The following is an 18,629-nucleotide window of genomic DNA, read 5'->3' on the forward strand; positions in this document are numbered from 1 at the left end:
TGGCCTATGCTTCAGCGCGCTCTCACTGTGCTTTATTACTTTGCTTTTACCTGGGGAAACTTTTACAAGGGTTAGTTTACCAGACCTCTCTGTGCTTTACAATGCTCCCCTATGCTTTACCAGACCTCTCTGTGCTTAACAATGCTTCCCTATGCTTTACCAGACCTCTCTGTGCTTTACAATGCTTCCCTATGCTTTACCAGACCTCTCTGTGCTTTACAATGCTTCCCTATGCTTTACCAGACCTCTCCGTGCTTTACAATGCTTCCCTATGCTTTACCAGACCTCTCTGTGCTTTACAATGCTTCCCTATGCTTTACCAGACCTCTCTGTGCTTTACAATGCTTCCCTATGCTTTACCACACCTCTCTGTGCTTTACAATGCTTCCCTATGCTTTACCAGACCTCTCTGTGCTTTACAATGCTTCCCTATGCTTTACCAGACCTCTCTGTGCTTTACAATGCTTCCCTATGCTTTACCAGACCTCTCTGTGCTTTACAATGCTTCCCTATGCTTTACCACACCTCTCTGTGCTTTACAATTCTTCCCTATGCTTTACCAGACCTCTCTGTGCTTTGCCATGCTAAAACAATACAACCTACAGCCCTGCACCGTTCTGTAGATCGCAGAGATTGAGGGCTGCACAGATAACGTTGGCGTTTGAATGATGAAACTTTGAGGGGTATGGAGCTTTGTACACTCTGTGTATACCATGCAGGAGTGGAGACTTTCACAAAGTCTACACGACCTCCGTGTTCACGCAGAGAAAGGCGGCCGAGATCGATGGAGACTCAGAAGGTATTTTTAGCAGAAGATGAAAACTGATCTTGAGCAAAAAAAGTGTTTTTTTTTTGTTTTTTTTTTTCTTTTACACCAGGGGAGAGCTTAAAACGCAGCCCCAGCTTCAGTTTAAAAACCCATTCACTTACAGCTGAACTTTTCATCTGTGTATTTTTTTTCAGGGCTATCACAGATTTTCCAGATTCCCGTGAAACGCACCCCTTGCCCAATATGTAGTTTCCCTGTGAGAATCCCCATCCCTCACAGCACAGTGCAAACATGCATTTTCTTTATCACTCAAAAAGAGATCCAGGAAACGTCTGCCTCATGCCATGACCCCCATTACACGGCATTCAGGAACCTGGCAGCCGGTTTAGTTTGTTTCATTAAATAAGGCCCCCTTTCCTTGACCCATAAGACACTGCTGTGGTGGCCTAAGAAGCACAGTAAAATACTTCCTGGAAAACAAGACAAGCAAACTGAGAACTTCCTCCAACCCAATGTGAATACGTCCACATAACAGAAGCGATAAAAATGACAGCTGTCTGTGCTTTACCAGACCTCTCTGTGCTTTACAATGTTTCCCTATGCTTTACCAGACCTCTCTGTGCTTTACAATGTTTCCCTATGCTTTACCACACCTCTCTGTGCTTTATAATGCTTCTCTATGCTTTACCACACCTCTCTGTGCTTTACAAAGCTTCCCTATGCTTTACCAGACCTCTCTGTGCTTTACAATGCTTCCCTATGCTTTACCAGACCTCTCTGTGCTTTACAATGCCTCCCTATGCTTTACCAGACCTCTCTGTGCTTTACAATGCTTCCCTATTCTTTACCAGACCTCTCTGTGCTTTACAATGCTTCCCTATGCTTTACCACACCTCTCTGTGCTTTACAATGCTTCCCTATGCTTTACCACACCTCTCTGTGCTTTACAATGCTTCCCTATGCTTTACCACACCTCTCTGTGCTTTACCATGCTTCCCTATGCTTTACCACACCTCTCTGTGCTTTACAATGCTTCCCTATGCTTTACCAGACCTCTCTGTGCTTTACAATGCTTCCCTATGCTTTACCAGACCTCTCTGTGCTTTACAATGCTTCCCTATGCTTTACCAGACCTCTCTGTGCTTTACAATGCTTCCCTATGCTTTACCACACCTCTCTGTGCTTTACAATGCTTCCCTATGCTTTACCAGACCTCTCTGTGCTTTACAATGCTTCCCTATGCTTTACCAGACCTCTCTGTGCTTTACAGTGCTTCCCAATGCTTTACCAGACCTCTCTGTGCTTTACAATGCTTCGTTTCTATAGCCCACAAACAAAACCTCCTGGATTTCAAACAGGGAAACCGCCTCGGCGTAAAAGGCCAGCCGCGATCTGACAGTCCAGCTTGCTATTGAGGCCGCTTTCGCTAAACCCACTTGTGGAGGGATAGAAATACAAAATATAAAACACACACACGGTCCTAGAAAATCGATTGTTCCGGTGCCAAGGCAACAGTGTGTGCTTTGATCTGGTAAACTATATCACAGCTACTCAACATGCAAGAAACATCTTATATATATATATATATATATATATAAAGAGTACTTGGACTTTTAAGAACAGGCTGAAGGATAACGGATAAACCAACCGCCCTCAACCCCAACCCCTAATCCCCTTCGAAGGTCTACAGGCCACAGTGGATGCCTCTACCACCACCCCCCCACCCCCCTCCTCACCCCCTCACCCCGAAACGAAATGACAAAAAAAAAACACACAAGAAAAACAATAAGATCCTGCTCACTTATGGTACACAGATCCATTCAGAAAAACACAGCCTGCTTAAAAAGGCAACCGTTTATCAGATCAAGGGAATGCATAGAGCATCCAGCGAACCAGGCTTCTGAGGATATGGAGACAACACACACACACGCACGCACGCACACACACACACACACAGAGACGCACAGAAAAAGACAGCAAAAGCTGACAATGCAAAAACATTTAAGCGACCCCTATCTCCCCCTTCTCCTCTCTCCTCTCTCTCTCTCTCTCTCTCTCTGTCTGACACACACACAGCCTATTGAACCGCAAACCAGCGTATGGATTTAACTCCAGAGAAATTAGAGAAAATAAAGTCCTACCTTGGTTGTGACAATGCAGAGACAGTCCATTGTTTTGTGGAGGAACAGGTGGTGCTAGACAAGGGTTAGGGAACCCTTCACAAACTGGGAATTTGAAATCTGTAATTTTTTTTGGGGAGGGGGGAGAGAGGGAGACAGGGAGAGAGGGGGAGGGAAGGGAGTGGGGGGGTGGAAAAAAAGGGGGAGGATGGGGGTCGGTTTAGTTCAGCATGTATGAGCGAGCGTGTGTGTGTGAGAGAGAGAGAGCTCTGGTTCCATGTGTTGCTCTAGTGTTGCTGTGTGTGTCTGTGTGACTGTATTGAGAGAGAGTGAGAGAGAGAGAGAGAGAGAGAGAGAGGGAGGAGGGAGGAGGGAAGAGGGGGAGGAGGGGAGGATGGCAAATCTTTTTGTCCGAAAAAGAAAAAGGAAAAAAATGGAAGCATTTGCAAAGGCAAGGCAGGAAGGACAGAGAGAGGAAGGCAAGCAGGGAATGAAAAAGCGAAACAGCGAGAGTGTGTGTGTGTGAGAGAGAGAGAGAGGGAGGGAGGGAGGGAGGGAGAGAAAGCGTGGTGTGTGTGTGAGTAAGAGAGAGAGAGAGAGGGTGATTGAGTGAAACGACAGAGAATAAAATGAGAGAGAGAGAGAGAGAGAGAGAGAGAAACAAGGGATAGCTAAACAGCTTTCGGTATTTCAAGTAGGTCTTTCACTGCTGTGCAACAAGGATTAAGACGGCCAGTTTGTATTTTGTGAATAAAAGGGTTTTTTTTGGGGGGGGGGGGGGGGGGGTGTCATTTTTTCAGTTTTTATAATTTGTTCTTCTTTCTGACTAACTGGAAATAAAATAATGAAATAATCCACCCCCGTCACAAGAAGGCAGGAGTAGGAGGGCTGACTAAGCTTAAAATCATAATTTGAAAAAAAATAAAAATGCATGCTCACAAGAAATGAGATTTTTAAAACGATCAAAGCTTTTCAAAGCTTGTTTTAATAACGGATACAAGTTTTTATTAAAATCCACTGCGCAGCGCTGCGATCCATTCCTGGTTTTCACTAGGAGTTTAATAATCAGACACACCTGAGCTTGTTGCCTAGACACACTGGGGGCTGATCAAGCTGGTAGTAAAACCTGGACTGGGTGACACTGCTGTGCAACAGGAGTCTTATTTTCATTTTTTTAAAAATTTTATTTCTTCATCCCTGCATTGACTTGCACAGCAGTTTGATCCATTCCTGGTTTCACTATGAGTTTAATAATAAGACACACCCGAGCTGCGACACACTGTAATCAAGCTGGTAGTAAAACCTGGACTGGATCACACTGCTGTGCAACAGGAATCTGATTCCCAGCCCTGTTGTAGTTTTAGACTGAAGAGGGTCGGGTGTAGAGTGTAAATGTAGACTGAATTGATGTCTGGACTCTTTCCCTAGCTCTCTGGTTAATGGCATTACTCTGCATCTCGCTCCACACCACCATTCATAATTAAAGGGTCTTCTTTGAAGCTCCAGGGACTCCATCGCAGCACATCAATCCGTCACCGGATGTTACGTCAAACAAACCGTTTGAAAAGGAGCGTCTATACAGCGCGTTTTCTTTCATCTGTTTCAACCCTAGCGACAGTGTACTGCGCCCCTTAAATACATCTCAACCAAGGAGATTATCTATCTATCAATCTCTCTATCTATCTATCGATCTGTCTGTCTGTCTATCTATCTATCTGTCTGTCTGTCTAGCTATCTATCTATCTATCTATCTATCTATCTATCTATCTATCTATCTATATATATATAATTTAGATTTTTTTTTATTTAACATCATGTAATCAAAGTAACTACAAAATTATATCATTTTTAAAAAAAAAGTCTACCGGAAGCCATAATAGTAGTACAGTATTATTTCATATTAGATTTTCAAAATGTCACATTTTTAATAAAACATTGTGTGCGTTTTTCATTAAAAAACTACAAAGCGGTGTGTGTAACTCCCTATGACAACGTAGCATTAATCAGCAGGTTTCATTCGACTATATGAAGCAAAACGAGTTCATTCTATAGGGTCGTGAAAAACTTTCTATAGGGTCGTGTAAAAAAACTCTTCCTTCTGCGGCTTCAAGTCAAGCGATGTTAATCTCCGTGACCCCAGAACACGCGAGCGCGGTCCTTGTCGCTGTCCGGTCTCGGCACTCCCATCCCGGCGGAGATGTCTGTAGAGTTCGGCAGTGGAAGCACAAGATCTCTATCCACTGAAAACACAACTTCAGATCAGATCAAGCCCGTTCTTTACAGCAGCGGGGCTCAGAGGACTGGTATAGAGCATGCCGAGGAGATCATTATCGGACTACGAGAGACGCTGCAGTGTGCAAAAGTATTGAAATCAAACCACTGGAACTGAAAATGACCGAAATCCGGCGAATTAGGGGTGGTCTATATATATATATATATATATATATATATATATATATATATATATATATATATATATATATATATATATATTTTATTATGTGTTTATTTAGCAGACGCCTTTATCCAAGGCGACTTACAGAGACTAGGGTGTGTGAACTATGCATCAGCTGCAGAGTCACTTACAACTACGTCTCACCCGAAAGACGGAGCACAAGGAGGTTCAGTGACTTGCTCAGGGTCACACAATGAGTCAGTGGCTGAGGTGGGATTTGAACCGGGGACCTCCTGGTTACAAGCCCTTATATATATATATATATATATATATATATATATATATATATATATATATATATATATATATATAATCTTGATATTGATCCGATACAGTTTGTATCAGATGCAAATGACAAATGAATAATAACAATAATAATAATAATAATAATAAATATTTCTACAATTTCACTGTCGACGCAGTGTCACTTTTTTGCTCTTGTAGTTTATCATGTCAGTAGAACACCCCGATGGAATTACAGCCTTATTAAGTACAATCTGGATGCCGTTTATTGCTTCTTATCAGAATTACATGAAGATCGGTTGTTCTGCACGAGGCATCTCGTTTTCTGTAAGTGACGTTGTCGCTTTAATAGAGCGGACTGTACCACTGTGCATACTGCGGCGGGGGGGGGGGGGGGGGGGGGGGGGGCGTTGATGCTCCACCAGTAAACAGAGGCCATAATGCGAAAGTGTAGCGTTCCTCCCTCCAGACAGCTGAGCAACGGTGCCTCACGAAAGCACTTGAGAGGAAATCAATAGTGTAGGAGCCTTAGGAGTTATAACTGACAACACACACACACACACACACACACACACTGACACAGAGACACACACACATTCACACTGACACACACACACACACACACACTGACACAGAGACACACACATTCACACTCACACACACACACACACACACTGACACAGAGACACATTCACACTGACACACACACACACTGACACAGAGACACATTCACACTGACACACTGACACAGAGACTTATATATATATATATATTTATATATATATATATATATATATATATATATATATATATATATATATATATATATATATATATATATATATATATTCTAGGTGATGAAAAACGTTTGACCTTAGCTGTACACATGGAACTGTTTATGAATACTAAAACAAGAGAATCTGTCACAGTGTAAGACTTCTTGCAGTTCCATAGGCTTAAAACGTTATTTCAGTGGTTCTCTACTGCACCCTCCTGGATGCTTTAGAAACTGCACCTTCTTACATGTGTTGCTAGGGAATGAAAAAACAAGGATTTAAAAAAACCCTCTACTGCCCTCCTCTGGACTGAACCAGTTACTACATCTCTCCTGGACCGTTCTATCTGCCCAACACAGGTGCTGTAAGTGAAAAAAGCCAAGTTTGAATACAGCAACCGAACACTCCAAGACTTCTCTAGGAGAAGGGGTCTAGAGTACAAAATAAAGTTGAAAATAACAAACCCAAACTGGGGTGTTCTTGTGTGATTCAAGGAAGCCGTTTGAACCGACAGTGGTGGTCCAGTTCCTAGCAGCTGATTAGTCTCAGAACTTTCTCCAGCTGGGTCTTGAAGGATCCCAGTGATTCTGCCTCAACAACATGACCACAGCTCTGGTCAAAAGTGGTTCCTACCTTTGCGGAGATGCTGGGAGGTCCAGACAGCTGGTTTTCACTGACTGTCAGCTCATACAATTCTTGAATATCTGTGAATAAAGATCACACAGGAATGACAGCAAGACAGGTTTACAGCCTGGCACATACTTGCAAATTAATGTTTGATATCATCATTTCTGCTGGTTCTGCTCTTTGGGGAGGCTTGCCATTCTCAAGTGCCATGGAGAAGGGCCCTGTGCTGGCCGATCAGCGTTTAGTCACAGCGCCCCCTATGGCATGGGACAGGGGAGCGCATCAGTACCCAAATGCAGAAGCTAAACGTAGAACGACAACCAAGATTATATTTAAGGAGTAGATTCCGAGACTCATCGAAGTCTAAATGTTTCTCAGGTGAAGTAGGCTGACGTTTTGAGAGCGAGGCTGTTGTTTTTGATGATGTAAGATTGCTGTACAATATTACTGTTGCAACGATACAGAACAGGTCTGTAAAGCGATTCTGGTTGACAGTAGCTTTCCTGCTTTAACTTAATCTAGTGATGCAACTGTTTCTTTCCAATATAAACCCCCCCACTCCCAACAGCTAAGGCTATTAACTTGCATTACTGCCTAAATATAGCCTGCTCTGGAACTGAGCCAAGCCCTGCAAGAGAGGCTTGGACAAGGAGACCCCGAAATGGTGCATTAGATCTGGGTGATACCATTCTCTATGATTATTTTGGGGGGTTCTCTGATTTGGGGGTTCAGTCTTGAGAAACACACTGGGGTGATGCAGCGCTCACCCCTTGCATTGCTTTATTTTGGGTGTTCATGGAAGCATCGTTCAGCCAGATAATTTACTAGGACTGTTAAAAATACAAGAATAATACATTCAATGGCAAACCCATGTGTAATTGAACTGCAATTAATCAATGATGTGATATATATATTGTGTGCGTCTCTGCATGTGTGTGTGTGTGTGTGTGTGCTGCATACCCAGCAGTGCTTGAAAGAGATCACTCTGGAAGATGGTCAGCAGTTTCTCTGCTCGAACCCGGAACCTCTCGTCCCCGGCCACTGACCGACACTCCTCCATCAGCTGCAGGGCCTTCTGGGTATCTGGGGTGTGAAAACAAAACAACCTGACCCACAGACACCCTGATGAAAGCACAGCAAAGTGTAACAGATAACACAGAGAGGTGTGGTAAAGCACAGGGAAGCACTGTAAAGCACAGAGAGGTCTGGTAAAGCATAGGGAAGCATTGTAAAGCACAGAGAGGTCTGGTAAAGCATAGGGAAGCATTGTAAAGCACAGAGAGGTGTGGTAAAGCATAGGGAAGCATTGTAAAGCACAGAGAGGTCTGGTAAAGCATAGGGAAGCATTGTAAAGCACAGAGAGGTCTGGTAAAGCATAGGGAAGCATTGTAAAGCACAGAGAGGTCTGGTAAAGCATAGGGAAGCATTGTAAAGCACAGAGAGGTCTGGTAAAGCATAGGGAAGCATTGTAAAGCACAGAGAGGTGTGGTAAAGCATAGGGAAGCATTGTAAAGCACAGAGAGGTCTGGTAAAGCATAGGGAAGCATTGTAAAGCACAGAGAGGTCTGGTAAAGTATAGGGAAGCATTGTAAAGCACAGAGAGGTCTGGTAAAGCATAGGGAAGCATTGTAAAGCACAGAGAGGTCTGGTAAAGCATAGGGAAGCATTATTATTATTATTATTATTATTATTATTTACATAACGGCTGGTACCGCATAAACTTGAAAGACGTCCACAATATTGCATTAGGAAACCGGCCCTACAAAACCGACCCCACGCGTTTAGTTATTTCAGAACCTAGCTAACTCCGTTTTAAGTTTTGTTAAAGATTTTACAACGAATTGAGAGCAAAAACGAATCAATACATATAAACAGAACTATATACATCGGAACTAAAACTCACCTTGTCTTCTGAGCGGCATCGCGCTGCTGCAGAATACTCTGAAAACTGGAATCTCTAATCTTCCCTGAGAACGGCTGTGCCTTTAAACCTATTAAAGGATTGGGACCGGACCGCAGGGGCATCTGGGAAATGTAGTTTTTTTTGTTACAACTAAGCGCTTTACACTGGTGCTAATAATACTGCTACTGATACTATAGCAGCGGGTCTCCGATCACGGTCCTGGAGGGCCAGGACTCCACTCCAGGTTTTACAGCTGAAATGCGATCATGAACCACTTCAGGGTCTGGATGGATGGAGGTTTAATTACTTCATTAACGAGTTACAGAACAGCGTTGGAACAAAGACCAGGAACAGAACCTAATACTAAAAGCAGAATATGTTATTTATGTATGTATGTATGTATGTATGTATGTATTTATTTATTTATTTATTTATTTATTTATTTATTTATTTAATTAATTAATGGCTCGATTATTATTATTATTATTATTATTATTATTATTATTATTATTCATCATCATTATTATTATTATTATTATTATTATTATTATTCATCATTATTATTATTTAATTAATTATTTTATTTTTTAGCCGTTTCTTATCCAGGGCGACTTACAGTTGTGACAGAATATCGCGTTACAGATCAGAGCGGTTATCAAATTCAGTACAATCAGTAGAAAATAATCTCAGATTCAAATAAGAGCAAAATACAGGGCGCAGTAAATAATTACATTTAAGAGCGAGTTCGACTATAATACATTTTCTTATTCAAGCCCTGCTAATTAGTTAATTCACGCTTCCTATAAGAAGGTGGGGTGCACGCTGGGTGGGGCTCTTTGTAGATATTTTGCACGATAAGTTGCAGCGCAGAATCAAAGAGGAAAAAAAAATGTGTGGTTGTGTTTTCCATGTGTTTTGCTTGGTGTTGTTGTTGGGGGCGGGTCTGACGTATGGTTGGAACTTCGATGTATTCAGAACGCTGGAGAAGAGACCCACGCGGCGGTCCTATCATCATCAATACAGGCGGCTGACCCCGGCTCGACCGAAACAACACGCCGTGGCGGGCCAGCGTCTGTACAACAACTTCAACCCCGGGTTCAACCTCTTCGGCTTGCGCCCACAGTTCAAACACGTCCCTTTCACCTACCTGGGGACGCACCGACCTCCTTCCCCCCCGCGTTTCGAAATTCTCCCGTCCACAGCTGCCCCCCAGGTACCCACCATTCCCGTTCGTGCTTTTCCGGTGGGACCCGTGCAGGTTCGGGATATGAGTTCGGTGAACGTGGAATGCGGGGAAGCCAGAATGACGGTAAGGGCGAAGCTGGACTTGTTCATGAACGGGATCCCGATCGACCCCGAGTCCCTGACGCTTGGAGACGCGGTGAAATGCAAACACTCCTCTGTGGATGAAGCAGGAGGGGTCGTTATCTTCGATGTCCGGCTGCAGGATTGTGGAAGCAGCCTAACGGTGAGTGGTAGGCGTGATGGCATTTAACTAAGAGCTGTAGCATTGAAATCTAGAACTATGGCGCTTTTAAGGTGACTCCTGCGATACTGTCATTTCACTACTCTGTAGATAAGACTACTTGGAGAGGGGAAGGGAGGGAGAAGGGAAGAGGGGGGAGGGAGGGATGGATGGATGGATGTCCTCCCATGGACTGCGGCCAATTGCCCTGGTTGCTGGACTCGCGAAACCCCGGCTTTGATCGCACTGTGTATTTCAATGGGGATTCGACCGGGAGGGACCCCCAACGTTCTAGCGTGTTCTACAGAACGTTGGGTTTTCTGGAGGCGCTCAATTCTTTCTTTCATTGGTTAGATGACCGAGGACAGCATGGTGTACTCCAACACGCTTCACCACGGCGTCCCTCCGTCTTCTAGCTCCGTGATCGTGCGGAGATCCGAGGCGGTGGTTCCCATTGAGTGCATCTACGACCGGTAAGGGAATGGGGCTCCGGCGGCTGCTTGCAGCGAGAGGGGGTTATGAAACGAGATCTTGTATAATATAATTAGTTTCAATTACATGAAAATTGGTGGGGGTTGCTATGCAATGTAACATAATTGAAAAGGGGTGTGTGTGATTCTCTCATTCTTGTTCTCTCTCTCATTCTCATTCTCTCTCTCTCATTGGTTATTTCGACATGATTATAAATGTGTACACATGGCAGAATTTCAGCTCTCCGGATTTGAGGAACATTAACTCGATTGTACTAATAACTCAATAAATCCGCGTGTGTGCGTTTCAGGAGGGCTAACGTCAGCAGCAACGCCATCGTGCCAACGTGGGCGTCCTTCACGTCAACCAAGTCTGCAGAGAATGTGCTGGACTTCCGGCTCGACATCATGACTGGTACGTGAGCGAGAGGCGAGTCCTTCTCCTAGCATGCATTTTCTGTTTGATTCTACAGCTCTGGGTATAAGATTTGCATCGCCCTATAGAATGAACGGATCTTGCTTCATGAAGTCCAATGAAAGCTGCTGAATAATGTTCTCTTGTTAACATACTGAATTTCAATCATCAGCATGATGGTTCTGTAGCAGCAGTGTGGAGTAGTGGTCAGGGCTCTGGACTCGGAGGGTTGTGGGTTCAATGCCCAGTGGGGGACACTGCTGTTGTACCCTTGAGCAAGGTACTTTACCTAGATTGCTCCAGTAAAAACCCAACTGTATAAATGGGTAATTGTATGTAAAAATAATGTGATATCTGTATAATGTGAAATAATGTATAATGTGATATCTTGTAACAATTGTTAGTCGCCCTGGATAAGGGCGTCTGCTAAGAAATAATAATAATAATAATGGTTCTGTACTACTATTATGGCTTCCGGTATCATTTTGTAGGGTCTGATTTGCATGAGAAATACAATTTAAATTGTTTTCTAGTTTTGCTTTTAATTATTTTTTTACATTGTCTAAGTTCTAGGCGATGCATATTTGTTTATTTAGCAGACGCCTTTATCCAAGGTGACTTAGAGACTAGGGTGTGTGAACTATGCATCAGCTGCAGAGTCACTTACAACTACGTCTCACCCGAAAGACGGAGCACAAGGAGGTGCAGTGACTTGCTCAGGGTCACACAATGAGCCAGTGGCTGAGGTGGGATTTGAACCGGGGACCTCTTGGTTACAAGCCCTTTTCTTTAACCACTGAACCACTGACAGCCCCCTACTGAACCAGACAGCCCCCTACTGAACCAGACAGCCCCCTACTGAACCAGACAGCCCCCTACTGAACCAGACAGCCTCCCGTGCGGTTCAGTAGGAACCGCATAACATTTTGGCCATAGCTGCTTATTTAATTCCAATTTTGTTTCTGTGTCTTGCAAGATGATTGGAGCGCTCCGAGGACTTCGAACTTGTTCTACCTTGATGAGGTCATCAATATCGAAGCCTCCGTCGACACCCAGAACCAACTTCCCATGAGGCTGTTCGTCGATAGCTGTGTGGCGACGCTGAGCTCTGACGTGAAATCCAAACCCAGATACATGATCGTGGATCACAACGGGTGAGGAATATTAATATACTGGATCCCCTGCAGTCTCCGTGTGTATAATTATACAATGTGATGTTTCCCATCTATTACAAACTCACACTAGCCCTGCTGCTGCTGCTGCACCCAGTCCTGGGGTTCAGAGCTCCCCTCAATGAAGTCTGTTATTATTAATATTGAAATGATCAGGAGGCAGGAGTTTGAGCAGGGTTACAAACTCACACTAGCCCTGCTGCTGCTGCTGCTGCACCCAGTCCTGGGGTTCAGAGCTCCCCTCAATGAAATAATAAAAATGATTATTAATTTAATAATATTGACAATAATATATATTTTAAGTTCTTCTCTCCTGTATTTGAACCCACATCGATGGTCGTGCTCTGTATTCCTCTTTAACTCTCACTGCCTCCCTCCCTCTCCCTGTCAGCTGCCTGATGGATGGGACCCAAGCCGGCTCCTCTGCCTCCTTCCGATATTCCGACCAGGATCCCGGGAAGCTGCAGTTCAGTATCCAGGCCTTCCTGTTCTTCAAAGAGACACACAGCTCGGTGACTATCCCAGCGCAGCCCCTCTCAGAACCAACACTGTCTGCAAGGAGAATAGGAGGCTCGCTGGTCCAGTGGTTAGAGAAAGGGGTCTTGATACCAGGAGTTTGAAATCCTGGCTCAGCCACTGACTCCCCGTGTGTGTGTGTGACCCTGAGCAAGTCTCTGAACCTCCTTGTGCTCCGTCCTTCGGATGAGATGCAAAACAAACAAGCTCCTATTGGAAGTGACTCTGCAGCAGCAGTTGTGATGCATAGTTCACCCCCTAGTCTCTGTAATTTGAGCTGAATTTACTAGGCAAGGAAATGTGATCCACGAATCCTGATGTATTTATAATGGTGCCAGTTAACTACTTTCCATTCCTGAATGCATACAAACCCTTTTAATCAGAGTGAAGGGAGATTAGTTTTATGATGCTTCACTTTGAAGAGCTTGACTTTCTCTTCCTTGACAGATCTTCATCACCTGTCGGATGAAAGTGACCTCGCTGAACCAGACCAGTGACCCCCTCAATAAAGCTTGCTCCTTCAGCAAAGACTCCAATCAGTACGTCCACCCCTTTCTACAATCCTGACCCTTTTGTCACTGCAATCAAAAAAGCCAATATCGTCCTTTGCCCATCAGCCATCACCATTCTCATCACCAATCCGTTGCCCATCAGAACTGGCAGACAGCAGCACTTCAAGCATATTTAGGATTTTGTACAGGAAGTGTCAATAGGCCACACCCACCCTATTGACACGCCCCTGTACAAAATCCTCCAGTTCATCAATTAAAACGCACACGTGCTAAATTTTAGAACAGGATCCATAAATGCAACAGAATGCTTGTCTGGAGAATTCAGACCGCTCTGGATCAATCACTGGAAATACTTGATAGTCATTGATAAACAGAACTATTTTTAAAATCATCAATGTTATAGTGAATTCAAATGAGTTATTAATTGAGCTACATATATATGAAAAAGCAGTTAACTAACTGTACTGCTGTTTTATTGTATAAATCTCTGCATAAGTTTACACACATGTATACATTTTAACACCCAGCGTCTTTAAATGTCTTCAATAAGTTATTTTCTTTTTATTGACTGGATTTCTCGTTCGAAGGTGGACGTCTGTGGACGACGACAACAGTGTGTGTGCGTGCTGTGCGGTTGAGCTGTGCCCCGCGCCTGACGCACGCCGCCGCTACTCTCCCAGCGGGTTCCATCGCAGGTTCAGACGTGGAAGAGCCGCGCCCGACTACAGACCCGGTAAAAGCACAGCGTGGCCCCAGGGTCAGCAGGAGGTCGGAATAAGACTCCTGTTGCACTTTTTTTCCCTTTCCAATTCGCAGACGTTTTAACTACCCGTTCAAACCATCTATGCATGGCTTTGAAATCTAGCGTTTTGCTTTTAATTTAGTATAGCAAATAACCTCTATGAAACGTTCTGTAACCATGAATGGGATTGCTGGGTGGTGACGCAAGATGTGCCGACAATGGATGTAAACGCAGGTGTGTTTAACCTCTGTCTTCTGCGCGCTGTGTGTTTTAGCGGTCGGCTCTGAGGGGGATGTCACCATCGGTCCATTGGTGGTTGCAGACAGAGCGATGTTTCTGAGTAAAGCGGGGACTTTTCCTTCCTTCACAATAGAGCAAGGTAGTGCTGACTTTTTTTTTTGTAGTGGAGTAAATTGCTAACCGACAAACCATTGCATAAATAATATATATATATATATATAAATATAAATATATATATATATATATATATATATATATATATATATATATATATATATATATATATAAATATAAATTTTATATCGATAGATATACACACATATAGATAGATATAGATATATTATATATATTTATTAATTACATATATTACACACATACACATTTGGTGGTTAAAATGAAGCCAGAATGGACCTCTAAATGTGAGCTATTTCAAACTATAGTTTCACCGTGACTGCTTGCATTCTGTGGATGATAATAATAATAATAATAATAATAATAATAATAATATTATTATTATTATTATTATTATTATTATTATTATTATTATTATTATTATTATTATTATTAATTGCCATTGACTGTTGTAAGTACTTGATACCAAAAATCCTGTCGCACTAATTCCTTCGAATCCAGGGATGGAAACCAGACTCCCGCTGCATAGCAGTTTGACCCGTTCCTGATTTTACTAAGAGTATCATGCAACACACCTGAGCTTGTTACCTGTGCACCTGGGCTAATGCATGAAGTGAACCTGTTAATGTTACTGCTAATGTAACTCTCTCTCTCTCTCTCTCTCTCTCTCTCTCTCTCTCTCTCTCTCTCCCTCTCCCTCCTCTCAGATGAAGGGGTGCCGCTGGCCGCTGTCTTTGCTGCCGTGTCTGCGATCGCTTGCTTCGGGGTGCTGGCTGTCCTCATCTTGTACAAAAAGCGCGACAAAGCCAGCGCGTATGACAGGGGCTGCATATGAAACCATAATAAATTGTGGATTTGAAACGGTAGCCTACCTGTTGTGGTGTTGTGTTTTTTTTTTTTTTTTGTCATTTGCATTGTGTGTATTTCAACGCATTTCTTCCAAGTGGTTATACAACACAGCGCACTCCTCTAGGCTTTTCTTTAAAATGTATAGTTGTATTGCATAGCGGATTATATTGGTTACGTTTTATAAATATTGCGTTGGCCTCTTGGTTAAAGTGAGCCTTTCATGCGCATTCCCGTGGCCGCGCCCTCACCTGACGTGACGTATGACGTCACTTGTCTTGCGCAGACGGCTCAAGTGTGCGTAGGTTTTGTACAGAATTTGCGCTTTATTTTAAATTTCTTTTTTTAATACAGGTTTTAGGCGTAGCCTACTAATTACCCCTATAATCCGGGAACCTGTCGATCAAATCTTTCACAGTGACAGGTGTTGCATCTAAACAGTAACACTCCATGTAGAATGTCTTGTGGGTATTGGGGACTAAAACTCTGAACCTTAGACACTGGTCTTGTCTCTCTTTTTATAGCGTAACAAAGCGGTTAATCCCATGTTTACCTTCATTGCGTTATCCAGTGTGTGCTTGAACTTGACATCGCTCACCTTTTTCTTGTTTTGTGTGTGTTAATCATAAATGATCTAGTCTCCACAAGTCTTCAGTAGTTTCCGCCTCTCAAACCTCAACCTGCCAACTTCGGGTTTGCGTTTGCTCAAGCCTACACCGTCCCTGCGATTGTTTAAAAACTTTCAATGCAAACAAAAATAAATCAATAACTTCAGCCTTGCTGCCAGGCAGAGGAGACAGAACCTGCACGCAGTCGGACATTAACCTGAGCTCTGCAGATACGTCACGGGGAGCTATAAATACCCAATCGAACCCGAGGGCTCAGAAGAGCGTTTGGTTGTCTGCGTCGTTGAAAACGGCTTGCTTTGGAAAACAAGGTTTTTCTTGCAAAATTTCGGCGGCCAGAGTGGATGGAGATGCTGCTGTTATTGCTGGTTCTGCTGCCTGGCTCTCTGGCAGTACCGGAAGGTTAGAATGATGTATTTATCAGATGCCTTTATCCCAGGCGACTCGTACAGGGGTTACAGGGCAGCGCAGGGTTACAATCCAAGCGTACTATATGAATACAGTACAGTAAGTGCAATAGTACGATTACAATACAATATGAACTAGGATGCTATGTATAATAATAACACTACTAGAATCCAATATGAACTAGGATGCTCTGTATAATAATAACACTACTAGAATACAATATGAACTAGGATGCTGTGTATAATAATAACACTACTAGAATACAATATGAACTAGGATGCTATGTATAATAATAACACTACTAGAATCCAATATGAACTAGGATGCTCTGTATAATAATAACACTACTAGAATCCAATATGAACTAGGATGCTGTGTATAATAATAACACTACTAGAATACAATATGAACTAGGATGCTGTGTATAATAATAACACTACTAGAATCCAATATGAACTAGGATGCTATGTATAATAATAACACTACTAGAATCCAATATGAACTAGGATGCTATGTATAATAACACTACTAGAATCCAATATGAACTAGGATGCTATGTATAATAACACTACTAGAATACAATATGAACTAGGATGCACCAGGTTAGGATCACAGCGAGTTATATCTACAGTGTTAGCAGTGCAATAGTGCAAGGATAGCGCATCAGCTGAGGATCCAGTGACGTGGTGCTGAGGTCAGGCGAGTCCAGCGCGGATCAGGAGATCTGAAAGGGCAGTCTGAACAGAGGGATAGTCTTCCTCGGGCAAATCTCTAAGGAGGGGAGACTGTAGGTACGATGTCGAATGGCAAATGGGTTTGTGCACTGTTTAAAAGAGGAAGGAAGGATGGATATATATGTATTATTATTATTATTATTATTATTTATTTCTTAGCAGACGCCCTTATCCAGGGCGACTTACAATTGTAAGCAAATACATTTCAAGAATCACAGTACAAGTAATAATACAATTAAGAGCAAGATAAATACAATGACTTTGGTTCAAGCAAGTACAAGTGTGACAAAATACGATTCAATAATACAGCAGATAACAGTGTCAGAGATAGTTACATCAGGATATAATTAAATACAAAATACTACAGATTAAATAACACTTGTGACAGATTACAGTATTCTAAAGTACAGGATTAAATGCAGTAAAATAGGGGGCAGATAAGAGCAAGTAAAGCGCATTTAAGGAAGGGTGATAAGTGTCCAGAGGGGAAAAAAATAAACGTAACATGTCGACCTGAAGCATTCCCTTGTCTTTCCTCACAGATCTAACAGGGAAAGCCTTCAGTTTTCCGTACAGTAGTAGTTTTGGCAGCGTGAACATAACGTCTGATCAACGCAATTCCCTTAAGAACTTCACCCTCTGCTTCCAATATCAACCCAGTGCTGGATCCATTAATCCTCTCTTCTCTCTCTACCCCACGAACGGCTCCTGCAGCTTCAGCCTGAGCAGGAACTACGATCGGCAGTACAGACTCTACGTCTGCGGCAACACGCTGTCCTTTTGCTGCAGCTCGGTGTTTCAGGATTTTCCCGGCTGGGTCCGAGTCTGCGTCACCTGGGACTCTCGCACAAGGGTGGCTCAGCTGTGGGAGAACGGGAAGGGGAGTGTGAGGAAAGGGCTAGACCGACCCATTTGGCTTTTGGAGGAGGGAACCCCCAACGTCGTACTGAATTCCGGGAGCAGTCCTTTCCAAATCTCGGACATCAACTTGTGGGATCGAGAGCTGCCGCCTTGGGAAATAATGGCGCACGGTACAGGCAATGTGTTGAGCTGGGAGTCGGTGTGGTACACTACAAGGGGCGCTACCCTTCTGGAAAGTAAGAGATAGATACAGTCATGGCCGCTCGATTCTTTTTCCAAGGCACGGGGAGTGAACCAACGTAGATCAAAACTGTAGGTTTTCAGAATAGCCTGGTAGTTTGTCTGTTTAATTTTCAATAAAGCTGCAATTGCAATGCAAAGAGAATATCGTTTCTTGAGTCAGTTTTTACAAAAGGTAGAGCAACCACACTCCTCATCCAGAGAAAATCAAATGCGATTTCACGTTGATAAGTTTGCATGGCTCCAATACAAGTCGGCTCTTGTAAACTGCTCAAGTATTTAAAAAATTTTTTTGTATACTGCTTAAGGAACATACCCTGGTTAAGGCTGTGGCTGCAGTTACAAGCTCTGACCACA

General features: G+C 43.1%; 3 protein-coding genes across 3 annotated transcripts in view; 2 read left to right on the forward strand and 1 right to left on the reverse strand.

Moving 5' to 3' along the window:
• Window positions 1-8,950, reverse strand: part of LOC117404608 (disks large homolog 4) — a 58,029-nt gene extending 49,079 nt beyond the window's left edge. Inside the window, 3 exon segments of the mRNA XM_059019884.1 lie at window positions 6,997-7,067; window positions 7,951-8,073; window positions 8,894-8,950. Coding sequence (XP_058875867.1) covers window positions 6,997-7,067; window positions 7,951-8,073; window positions 8,894-8,912 — 213 coding nt within the window. The 5' untranslated portion in view covers window positions 8,913-8,950.
• Window positions 8,951-9,699: 749 nt separating this feature from the next.
• LOC117967958 (zona pellucida sperm-binding protein 3-like) lies at window positions 9,700-15,423 on the forward strand. The gene is made up of 9 exons (XM_034915458.2): window positions 9,700-10,361; window positions 10,713-10,831; window positions 11,140-11,243; window positions 12,220-12,397; window positions 12,807-12,927; window positions 13,379-13,470; window positions 14,031-14,176; window positions 14,460-14,564; window positions 15,265-15,423. The coding sequence occupies exons 1-9, from the start codon at window positions 9,783-9,785 to the stop codon at window positions 15,390-15,392; spliced, it is 1,572 nt and encodes a 523-aa protein (XP_034771349.2). The 5' UTR covers window positions 9,700-9,782; the 3' UTR covers window positions 15,393-15,423.
• Window positions 15,424-16,107: 684 nt separating this feature from the next.
• On the forward strand, window positions 16,108-18,417 carry LOC131729687 (serum amyloid P-component-like). Its single transcript, XM_059019888.1, has 2 exons — window positions 16,108-16,431; window positions 17,714-18,417. Exons 1-2 carry the CDS (start codon window positions 16,374-16,376, stop codon window positions 18,277-18,279), a joined length of 624 nt encoding a protein of 207 aa, XP_058875871.1. The 5' UTR covers window positions 16,108-16,373; the 3' UTR covers window positions 18,280-18,417.
• The last annotated feature ends 212 nt before the right edge of the window (window positions 18,418-18,629 follow it).

The sequence above is a fragment of the Acipenser ruthenus genome, unplaced genomic scaffold (genome assembly GCF_902713425.1).
Source record: "Acipenser ruthenus unplaced genomic scaffold, fAciRut3.2 maternal haplotype, whole genome shotgun sequence".
Classification (NCBI taxonomy): domain Eukaryota; kingdom Metazoa; phylum Chordata; class Actinopteri; order Acipenseriformes; family Acipenseridae; genus Acipenser; species Acipenser ruthenus.